The 10,854-nt window shown below is 56.5% G+C and overlaps 2 protein-coding genes and 1 non-coding gene across 4 annotated transcripts; 2 read left to right on the top strand and 1 right to left on the bottom strand.

The window, feature by feature from the left end:
- Positions 1-229: 229 nt before the first annotated feature.
- On the top strand, positions 230-310 carry JDV02_000300. The gene has a single exon. It is a non-coding gene; the product is annotated as a tRNA-Ser (tRNA).
- A 1,859-nt stretch (positions 311-2,169) lies between these two features.
- On the top strand, positions 2,170-3,979 carry JDV02_000299 (uncharacterized protein; the record flags this gene model as incomplete). Its single annotated transcript, XM_047981092.1, has 3 exons — positions 2,170-2,397; positions 2,471-2,870; positions 2,943-3,979. The coding sequence occupies 3 exons, from the start codon at positions 2,170-2,172 to the stop codon at positions 3,977-3,979; spliced, it is 1,665 nt and encodes a 554-aa protein (XP_047837050.1).
- A 2,151-nt stretch (positions 3,980-6,130) lies between these two features.
- On the bottom strand, positions 6,131-9,420 carry JDV02_000298 (uncharacterized protein). Of its 2 annotated transcripts, XM_047981091.1 has the most exons (2): positions 8,954-9,420; positions 6,131-8,848 (listed from the first exon to the last, which is right to left on the bottom strand). In XM_047981091.1, the coding sequence occupies exons 1-2, from the start codon at positions 9,016-9,018 to the stop codon at positions 7,426-7,428; spliced, it is 1,488 nt and encodes a 495-aa protein (XP_047837049.1). In that variant the 5' UTR covers positions 9,019-9,420; the 3' UTR covers positions 6,131-7,425. The 2 variants fall into 2 exon arrangements, with proteins under 2 accessions (XP_047837049.1, XP_047837048.1); XM_047981090.1 differs by having other exon boundaries at positions 7,188-9,420.
- Positions 9,421-10,854: the final 1,434 nt, after the last annotated feature.

The raw sequence follows: 10,854 nt of genomic DNA, 5'->3' as shown, positions 1-10,854 counted from the left end.
CGTCCGCACCAACCTCAAGCACGCACCAGATGCGCAACGAGAGCGAAAAAATTGATACAAAGGAGTAGTAGATGACCTTGAAAAAACAGCCGGTGACTTGTTTGACCGGTCGTCGGCCCGTTGTGCGCGTCCAGTGGCGCCATCCTCCCCACCACCCCCCAGACGTGCTGGTCGACCTCTGAAAGGCTTCTTGGGCTGCTTTTCGTGCCCTGGATCATAACAAATACAAGGCAACGTGCCCGAGTGGTTAAGGGGTAGCACTCGAAATGCTATGACTTCGGTCGCACAGGTTCGAATCCTGTCGTTGTCGGAACGTGAATCTGGATATTTCCAGATTCCTATCTTTTTGGTGTCTCGACGTCTGAGCCGTTCTCACCAGAAGTGATTTTGTATTTCCGCCTTTTTTTTTGTCTTTCTGCACGGCACATGGCCATCCCTCATCTGTATTGTCATACCTCCGTGGATCGAACCCTAAGGGCCTGAGACTGGTTGGGAAGGTGTGGGTGGTGCGTCCACCGACAGGGTTGTGGTGGCGGACGCTTGTGGAGACATGACTTTCTGGGATGGACAGTGGACTACGACAGCGACAACACAGTGTCGTCCAGCGTCCACGCAAATTTCTGACAGTGCGCATTGTCAGATCAATTTGCTCTGTTGCCGCAGACTGGGGGCCTGGAGTCTCCGTGCGAGCACATGCACGCCGTTGGTCTGATATTGCTGTTGACGGGCCAGGAACCAATTTTCCCAATGTGCCGTCTTTATAGTGCCTTGTCAGTATCCTGGGCGCGACCGGCTGGACTCGACAATTGGCCGCATCTACCATTGACATCAATGGCATTGCGACAGACACTGTACCTTCCGGCCGACACTATTACCGCAGACTGCACGTAGAGTTTTTGAGCAGTAAGTGCAGCACGACTCTCTTATCTGGCGCGCCCCAAATACCCTTAAAAAGAAGAACGCGCCGACGTCAAATTCGTCAATGTGCGAAGTAATAGATCCAGAACTGCAAGCAACTATCAGCATTTCACTACGTAGTCGTGCGAGTTTGTTGTCGCGATGCCCATCATTGTGTTCACCGCACCTGCTCATTACGATGTGCTGCCGTATCACCTATGACCACCGTTTTTTCGGTGCCTACTGTGTCCGGGGTGTCTCCTGTGTCCATCGTACCTGCCATGTCTATCGTGCCTGCTGCGACTCCCGTGGCTCCCGTGGCCCTCGTGGCCCTCGTGCCCCAAGGTGCCAGAGTGGCCCACGTGTCTGACGTGACCGACGTGTCCGTCATACATGAGCCGTCATTTGTTCTGATCCTGTCACCACTTGCCGAATAGTCGTCCACAGTCTGTCTTCGTCTTGGCAGATGGCCCCATCCAAGATGCTCTGAAGTCTCGCTTGTTAGACCTTGCTTCTCCACACGGTCAAGTGGCCTGCCTTCGTTGCAGACAGGCAGCTCGAGGTCGAGGTAGCAGGCTGGACGGACACTTGTTTCGCACCCTCGATGCTGTATGTGAGCTTCCGGCGGTGAGAGTGCGCTGGGCATAACGACGCTGCTTCGTGGCTCATTGTGTTCATGTTTGTACATGTACCAGACGTCAAGAAAGGCGCGGGCAGGGACTTGATACGAGGACATGACGAGTGTAACCCCCCACCGCCCGCGAACAGTTGCAGGGGCTTTTCGGTAGTGTAACGAGCCTTGAGCTAGGTGTTTCCGCGCAACAAGAAGGTTAGCCGAGTCGGGCAGCCTCCATGGTCGCATGCCCTTGGTTCTCGTGTCGTAGCTCCCGTTGACCATTTGATGGAAGAAGCGTCGAGCGACTCTTTCCGTCGAGCGACTCTTTCCATCTCTAACATCAATCCCGTGATATGTCAAGTATGTGCCGTGTTTCATACGTGACGTATTCTATACATGTATGCGGTGTGCAGTGTTTCAGCTGCCGTGGTGCAAAGGCAACATGGAAAGGACTTCGATGTCAGACTTCGACATGCGGCCCAATACCCCCAATGCACCACCAAATGGAGGGTCACATCTTACTGAGGGGCACAGAATCCATCACTTTCATGTCATGATGGCACCAGGCCCGCCTACCGTAAACACGCTTCAACGCGTCACAAGCACAGGCTTGGCTGACATCAGTCCTAGAAACCCTCTTGACAGCTGTGACCAATATGGCTTCTCTTGGATGGACGTGGCCGAGCCTCATTGTGCGCAGTGACGTGGTCGCTGTCGGCATGCTGCTCGCAGTCGCGACATTTTACAACTTTTACTTCACGATCCGGTATCCCCGCAATCTCGCCAGAGTCGGGCGCAAGCCTGGACAGACGGGCTTTACCCTGCGCACACGATGGCAGTATTACACCGACTGCGAGTCTCTCTACCGAGAGGCCTATGAGAATGTAACCAGCACACTTTGGAGCGGGATGCTTCATGTGGTGCCGAGTACATCATGGCTGACCGACAGGAAAACAGTACTCTAAACAAGGGAAAACCGTCCTTATCCCGGGGCTCGGTTGCCGGGACGAGATCGTTCTGCCCTTTAGCGCGATTCAATGGCTTATCGAGCAGCCCGAGGGGACCCTGAGCGTCTCGCAGGCCCTCGTCGAGATCGAGCAGGTTACTTATAGTCTAGGGAGCCAGAGATTTGCGGCGGACGCACGGCCCATCCCCCTTGTAAAGAGGGATATGGATCAAGTAATGGAAGCCAGGGGTGACGCGCTGAAAGAGGAGCTGGCTGTGGCTTTCGACACCTTATTGGGGGACGACACGCAGAGCTGGAGAGAGATTGACTTGTACAAGACCGTGGAAACGGTCATCGCCCAAGTTGCGACTTACTTTACTCTAGGCTCCTCGGTCGAGGGTTTGCAGCTATGTAAGTCATCTTTGTTTCCCGGCCTATAGACTGCGACAAACTGGCATCAGTAATGGCTCACAGCCAGCACAGGTCGGAATGAAGAGTATCACGAAAGTTGCTTGGCCGCCATTGATGGGCTCTTGTTGAACGCGGGTATCACAGGCGCCAGCCCGAATTTTCTTAAACCGGTGGTCGGTAGGCTCGCCAGTCTACCGCTCTCACGCAACATAGCCAAGCTTGGCCGGCATGTTCGCCCACTGTATGAGGAGCGCATGCGACTCCTCCACCGAAACAAGGAAGACCCGGACGTGCCCATGCCGCAGGACCACTACCAGATGATGCTCCGATACGCCGCGGAGCACATGCCAGAAGAGCTCAACCCCGACGACATGTGCCGGCGGTTATGCGTGGCCAACTTCGGATTGATCCACCTGCCCAGAGTCCAGTTGACAAACATGATACTCGACATTCTGGGCTCTGACGCCGAGTTCGACACCGTGGCCGTTCTACGCGACGAAATCGCCCGCGTCATTGGTGCCGCGCCTGATGGTACTTGGACCAAGGCAAAGGCCGCCGCGATGAGTCGCATCGACAGCGTCGCCCGCGAGACGCTGCGCACCCACAGCTTCGCCAACCGCACCGTCCCGCGCAAGGTTCTCGTCGACGGACTCGTCACCGAGGACGGCGTCTCGCTGCCGAAGGGCGCCATGGTCTCACTCTTCAACCGTGGGCCGCAGACGGACGCCGAGCACCTCGAGGAGCCCTGCAAGTACGATCCGTTCCGCTTCTCGCGCCTTCGCGAGGCAGCCAGCGACGCCGAAGGCCGGCCGGGCCTTGGCTCTTTGAGCTTTACTTCCACGTCTAAACAATATCTGCCATTTGGCCACGGTAAAACCGCCTGTCCCGGTAGATTCATAGTTGACTTTGAGCTCAAAATGATCACTTCCTATTTGTTGATGCACTACGATATATGCTTTCCCCCTGAGAATGAGGGTAGGAGGCCGCCGAACATTTGGCTGCTTGAAACCTTGGTGCCTCCCCCTGGGGTGAAGATCATGGTGAAGAAGAGGCTCGGCGTCTCGTCCGGTGATGCGACGCAAGCTCCGGACGGTGAGAGCAGGGTATAAAATTGATTCAAGTACCTGAGGAGGAGTTACCCAACGTACGTTAGGAGATAATTATAGTGCCTACTTACGGATATATGAGTAGTAATGAATATGGAAATGAGTATGTACATGCGTATGCAGTAGGTCAATATACATGTAGGTACATGAATCAACCCGCAGTCGGCGAATTCCCCTCGCTGGCTGATGTATTCGCTCAGCCCCTGGGCGCATCGCAGTCGAGGGAACTCGTTGGCGTCACAGAATGGCCCTTTTGGGGTGAGCCGAACCATGTATGCGCCTAGGCGTGGTATCGCTTGGTGATTCCTTGGTCCTTGGACCAGGAATAGGAAGCCGACGCAGAGACGCATTGACTAAAATGAAAAATGGGTAACCAGGCCGCTGAGTCTGCTATCCCTTGACGAAATCTTGAGTGAAAGAAATGTACATAGCCGGTCCAAATCTCATCAGCTGTCGACAGTTGCCGCCAGCTGTTAGTTGTTCCCACACCAGACCGATTCACATCCGTAGGCAGCAGCGCGCCTGCGCAGAAAGCTCGCCTCGCCAATCCATGTTCTTTTCTTCTTCCTGAAGCTTTTCGTGCCTTGGAAAGCCTGGCAATCTGCGCCACGTGCCTCAACATTCTTGCATTGAGTGATTCATATCGCTGGTGCACTGGCTGCTCTCATCCGTCCCCGCCCGCCATCTAGCTCATGATGCTTCTTTACACTTCATGCTCAAAGGAGTAAAGGCGTTGAGGAACCCTGAAGGATTGAAACTATTTACTAGTGCATGAAATGTATTGACATATTTTTCCTCGACTATTGCACCTTAAACTTCGGTCCAGTCCTCCCAACAAGCACGGAGACTGGAGCAAGCACAGTCAAGGCTTCCGACTCGCCGCCGCCCTTTATGCTATGCCGGTCATCAACCCCACGCAATAGAGAAGTCACCGCCTGGACAATTCTTTGTGGGGTGATTACGTGGATTTCAGTCTATGAGACGTCTCATGTGTTGTAGATGCATCGCTCCGCAAACTGCAACGGCGTGCACATTGATGGCTGGGAGCAAGGGGTTCCGGTCTGGTGTGACAGGAATCAATTACTCTTTGAAGCACCGCAGTGCGCAATAATATACGTGAGTTTTTAGCTCACATGTAAGAAACCATAGGTTCTTGACATTGCGATTGCGCTGGGTACAATTGACCCTAGCCTCAATCAGGTCATGGGTCGCCAGGCATCATGAAATTTCAAATGGAGTTGATCAAATGGTTGAAAGCCATGAACGTCATCGAATTTTGGATTGGAGTGGTCAACTCCTCGGCATCAATCTGTACCCGCGTTATTCCCAACTGGCGATGCCAGAAAAAGCGTCGTGTGGGTTTTTGGCGCTGGAATCTTAGAAGCCACTGTGGAGAGGTCCGTTCAAGCGTGCCGACAAAGTCTGCCAAGTTCGCCACTTGATACTGGGCCAGCGGTGATACTAACTTATACTAATGCTGTCTTACAATAAGGGAGGACAGCGTGGCGACTCGATGATTCAGTGCATTGTTCTTTTTTATGTCTGTCTGTCTGAGACTGCACGCGCCGCGCTATTTTCAGTGCTAGCGCAAGTCGTGCTCGGTATTGAAGGAATTGTCGAGCCTGGTGCCCAGCAACTGACTGTGACAAGAGTGCAAATCAAGACTTTTCTTATAGAACAGCATTCTAATCTCGGAATAACGGGATGCTGGGGTGGTCTTGGACATTGCTATGATGCTTGGAGAAGGGGGACCAGTGACATGAATCCTTGATCTCAACCTGAGAGTTGACGCCTGTGTATGGGCAGTACTTGGAAACGACAGCTGGGACATGGATTGATCAGTGCCCATTCGGCAAGCGTTAGATGCGAAACATAACATAAGATTGTGCCGAAATGACTTTAGATATCTTGCAGTCGCTGTGATTCAGGGCTGCTGCATATAACGGCATGCCTTGTTCACGTATTGATGGGTTCGGTGTCTTAATATTCCCACAGGAGGCGGCGTGACTGCCGGAGGTGCTACGATACATGTACTCAAGTAGAGTCAACAGTCCTAAGATATTTTACTCAAGGGGACAATGTAGCGGACCGTGAACTGCGGACTATTATGTGTCTTGTATATAGCAGTACAAGTATTCGTTGTTGAACGAAAGCGTTTTGGACAGCGGACTGCATATGAGCCTATCGTCGCAGGTCACTAGAGTGACGAGGCGACTTCTTTCAGCAGAAGCACCAATTTCAAGGACCGAATGACAGGAATGGGCCGTGAAGAGTTCTCCAATATTGAAAGGAGCTAGGGGAACGCCGTTTGCCCGCGACGGGTCGTGACATGACCTCGTGAGCACACGTAGTGCGCCAATATCGCGAACACCCATTTCGCGCTACAAGGCGAACTATTGTTTGATCTTGTCTTGAACCCATACAGAGAGTACTAGCTTCGCCCCAAGAAGAAATCAAATCAACCCCCAGAACTAGTCATAAGCCATCAATGCCACGGGGAGTCGTTGGCGAGTGACGTCGTCGCGAGCTGACAGCGCATGCCGCCATCTCCACCGCCGAAACCGCCTTTCCCTGCTTTCATGCACCGGAGATGCCAAAACGGCATTGCTACTGGCTGTTTTGTCTCCGAGGCGCTCGCGCTACATGAGGAAAAAGCAGCCGGGTCGCGTTGGCTCTACATATGCACAGTGCAACGAGACTGGAAAACCGGGCAGGGCAAATGTCTCACAACGTAACAGCGGAGGGCTTTTTGACGCGCGACGACTGGAGCCGTGGCCGTGGCCGGCGACGGGGGGTTCGGGCGTTCGTCTGTGCTTGCGGCCCGCCGGTCTAGTCGCGCGTGATCGTGAGATGGTGCGGCGGGAGTCATGTGGGAAAGTTGAGATGCTGCAGCCAAGACGGACATTTTTCCTGTCTCCCAGTCGGGTCTGGTGTGTTGTGGTTCATGTCATGTTGTCAAAGATGACAGGGAGAGGGCATGCTTCATGCACATGCATGTTGGGTCATGTTTACGATGGTCCATGCCGGAGTTGAGGGTGTACGGACAACACGTTACGTTGCAACGTCGGCACTTGAGGGAGTGGATAGGTTTCTGGAGGAGATGTAGATGAGGGTGACAGATCATGTAGAGGCGTTTGCGATGCAGCGTGGCTGCTTCATCGTGGTCATGAGCGCGATGCCGCGCGGTACGGGTACATGCCAACTCCCCCCCCCCCCTGAGCCCCGTGGCCGTCAACACCACCGCGTCCACACGCCCTTTGCAAACACGAACCCTGCCGTCGCGCCCAATGATGTTGTTCACTGCCGATTCACACCCGGCGCGGCAGAAATCTACTTCCCTCCAGTTCGACGAGGGGCTTCATGTCTGGCTCTAGGCTTCATGAAATGGATCGGCGGTAGATGCTCTGCTATCATTGACCACGACGTGGAAGCAGTTTCAGTCGACCGTCTCACGGCTCGTAGGCCTTTCCCCCGCCGGTAAGCGCCGTCAGGTTCCTATTCCCCGCCTTGAGGATCGTCTTCTCCTTGGGGAGGCTGTCGAGCAGCTTGTCGGGCAGCTTCAGGTGGTCCTTGACGGTCTGCCTGGGGGTCAGGGCGAGCCACTGGGCGACGGACACGTCGGAGAACTTGGGGGCCTGCAGGACCTCGAGGAAGACGAGGTCCTCGGCGCCCGTGTTCTCGACGTAGTGGGCCTCGGCCTGGGAGATGTAGCCGACGTCGCCGGCGGTGAAGTCAAAGGTGCGGCCGGCGCTGGGGGCGTGGTAGATGGTGGCGCGGCCGGAGCCCTGGAGGAAGTAGTCCCACTCGTCCGAGGTGGTGTGCCAGTGCATCTCGCGCATGGCGCCGGGCTGGACGGTGACGAGGGCGGCGGAGAACATGGTGGCGATGGGAAAGGTGCGCGGGTCGAGGATCTTGACGCTGCCACCCGGCACGCGGTACGGCTCCTGGCGCGACCAGTGGTACGTGTAGGAGCCGTTGCCGCTCAGGAAGCCGCCCGGGGCGGTCGTGTTCTGCTGGCCAATGTCCTTGGGCTGGCGCGTGCCGTTGAAGATGTAGAGCTCGCCGTCGGGCAGGTCCTTGAAGGCGTCGACGTCGGCGTGGAAGTTCTTGGAGAGCACCTCGCGCGGGGTGCGGGCGAACATCTCGGAGACGAGAAAGGTGCCGTTCTCGTCAAAGTCGCCCTCGTCGAAGACGAGAAGGAACTCTACGCCCTTGTCAAAGGCTTGGATGGAGTGCGGCACGCCCGGGGGGAAGAACCAGACGTCGCCCTCGCAGAGATCGTCGGTGAAGGACTGGTTCTCGTCGTTGATGGCGGCGACGCGGACGCAGCCCTTGAGGACCAGCGCCCACTCGCCGGCCGTGTGCCAGTGCAGCTCGCGGTAGGCGTTGGGGGCGAGCTTCATGTCGACGCCGGCCATGCGCTTGGCGTTGGGCAGCACGTCGGTGTTTTGCTGCCGCGCCCACCCGGAGCGGCCCCGGTAGCCCGGCCGGTTGTGCGACAGGCCGAGGGGCCACACGGCGTTGGGCACGGAGCCCGCGTCGGTCCCCGGCGGCGCGAAGAGGTCCGGGTTGAGCTTCTCGTAGTCGAACGTCCGCGGGCCCGGGTCGACGTCGCCGTAGTCGCCGCGGATGGGCTGCGGCGCGTCGGCCGAGGCGAGGTCCAGGTAGAGCCCGAGGTCGGCGTCGGCGTCCTGGCCGTTGACGAGCTGCGGCCTCTCGGGCACCTGCGCCGTGTCCGAGTCGACGTCGGGGACGCGCGCGTTGCCGCCCAGGAGGCTGCTGTCGCCGTACGGGCTGCCCGAGGGGGCCGTTGCCGTGGGTATCGGGGGTGTGATGCCTCCTACCGGGCCTGTGTTTTCCCCATACTTGAGTCTGTTTTCCGTGTGAGACACGTCTTGGTGTTTATCATCCATCCCCAACATGGCGGCGAGTGGACTGGAGGGGGACTGGACATCAATGATGGACAGGGAGTCTTACTGAGGTGCTGCCGAGGCCGAACGGGCCAGCAGCAGGGCTACGGCTGTCGACGATGTGAAGCGCATTATCGCAGACTTTGGCTCTCTCGAGGCGTCTTGTAATGTTGATGCCGAGGCTCCCTTCTGGTCATGCCGAACCTCTACTCGCGGCGCATCCCGTCAACTTATACGTCCTCCATCAGACGTCCTCTTCTCCAACACGCACGGGGCTTGCCGAAGCCAAGCGCATCCATCATCGACTTCTCGGCCGGGCTATCCGGACCAACCTGGCGTCTGTTCCGTCCGCATCTCGCCAACGCCGAGTGCGAAATCCCGTCGCCCATGGAGTCGCCGGAGTGTAGATGTAGGTCCCGCCGCATGCACGGCCACTCGCCCGGATGTCGTGACGTCAACCGCACAGCTGCGTGTCGGTAGGGAACTGGAGAAGCGGGTCGCGGCCATCGATCCGAAGCTAAATCCCGTCATGTCCATGGCCGAATCCTACGTACACGCTGTTTACTATTCGCTATAACTTTGTGTGTGTGTGTGTGTGTCTGGCTTGCAGGGCGTTGCCGTCTTTGCCCGCGGAAGCCTGGGAGACAGAAAGACAGAGAGTCTCGGGGAACGTGTCTCGGAGTGCAGTTTAGTTGTGCGCGCGCTTTGCCACCGCCGACTTGCACGCACGCACGGTGGGTGAGGTGACACGGCCTACGGCCACAGGAACGGGCGCGCGGCAGATCGGCTATGCAGGTGAGACGTGCGAGGCTATGCCGTGCTACGCTCGCCACAGCAGTCGCCGGCTTGGTAACGATGGCGACGGCGATGATGAGGTTGCATTGGTGCCGGAATCGCGGCATGTATACTTGATACGTTCTCTGACAAAGATGCCGAGAAAACGGCGAGGCAAATGCGGACCCAAAGTCAAATATTGGTATTGCTATGTCGCCGGATGGTCGCGGTTGGGATCTGGTGATACAACTCACAATGGTACTTTGTACACACTCATCATTTACACGAGGCCAGCGTCCACGAGACTTTTTGTTTGCATATTTTGGGGGGCCATTTGACATGAAAGGGACTCGCCTTCATCTTGACGGGCATGCCTCGGCGTTTGTTCCATTGTCCCAGCTTCACCATGCAGAAAACAAAAACAAAATGCTCGGAGGCTTCCCGATAGCATCAAAGGCCGGGCGGGGTTGGCTCGGCTCGGGATTTGCGCGTCTTCATCTAGCTCTCTGTCAGCTTGAGGGCGTGGACAGTCATCGCGGACAGTTGCCAGTCTCCCGCGAGCCTGACTCCACGGCGGCAATGGGGTTGTTGGACGACCCGTGAAACTGGCGATTGACTTCTTTTGACCACAAGCAATCCTCGACAGTTGACCTTGTTAGCAACCCCCAGCCAGCCCTTTGGTGTTCTCTGGCGCATGCGCGACTGCCCGAGCGAGGCGTCGCGTGGCCTGTCTCATCGGCGATTCTCCAACGACATGGCACTGGGAAATGGCCAGCGAGCCCAGAGTTTACTTTGCTGTAGTAGCGTCTGTGCCTAACCATGTCTTGGGGAGGAGCAGATGTCTGTCTGGTGTCCTTGAGCGCTCGCTTCCAGCCCGACGACTCAACTGCTATTCAGCGTCGCATCTGACGCAGGCCGCCGATATCAATCACCAATATCTGCTTGAGAGTACGAGACATGCTGCCACAGGTGTGTCTGGAGGAGACCAGGTGATAGTCTTTTTTGACATGTAATGCCTCATCAACCGCTCTCCGCTGAGGCGCACCCGTCGACGGGGACCGTTCCCGTGGTGCAACATTCTGCATGTGGCTAGGAGCCGAAGAGGCGGCACGTTGATAGCCGTGCTTTGGAAAGACTGCTGTCGCGGATTGGAAACCCCGCCGTGGCTCGCAGATTAAAGGCAGTGCCTGGCTA

Source organism: Purpureocillium takamizusanense, chromosome 1 (genome assembly GCF_022605165.1).
Source record: "Purpureocillium takamizusanense chromosome 1, complete sequence".
NCBI lineage: Eukaryota > Fungi > Ascomycota > Sordariomycetes > Hypocreales > Ophiocordycipitaceae > Purpureocillium > Purpureocillium takamizusanense.
The sequence above is the reverse complement of the archived record's forward strand: the minus strand, read 5'-3'. Positions and strand labels throughout refer to the sequence as shown.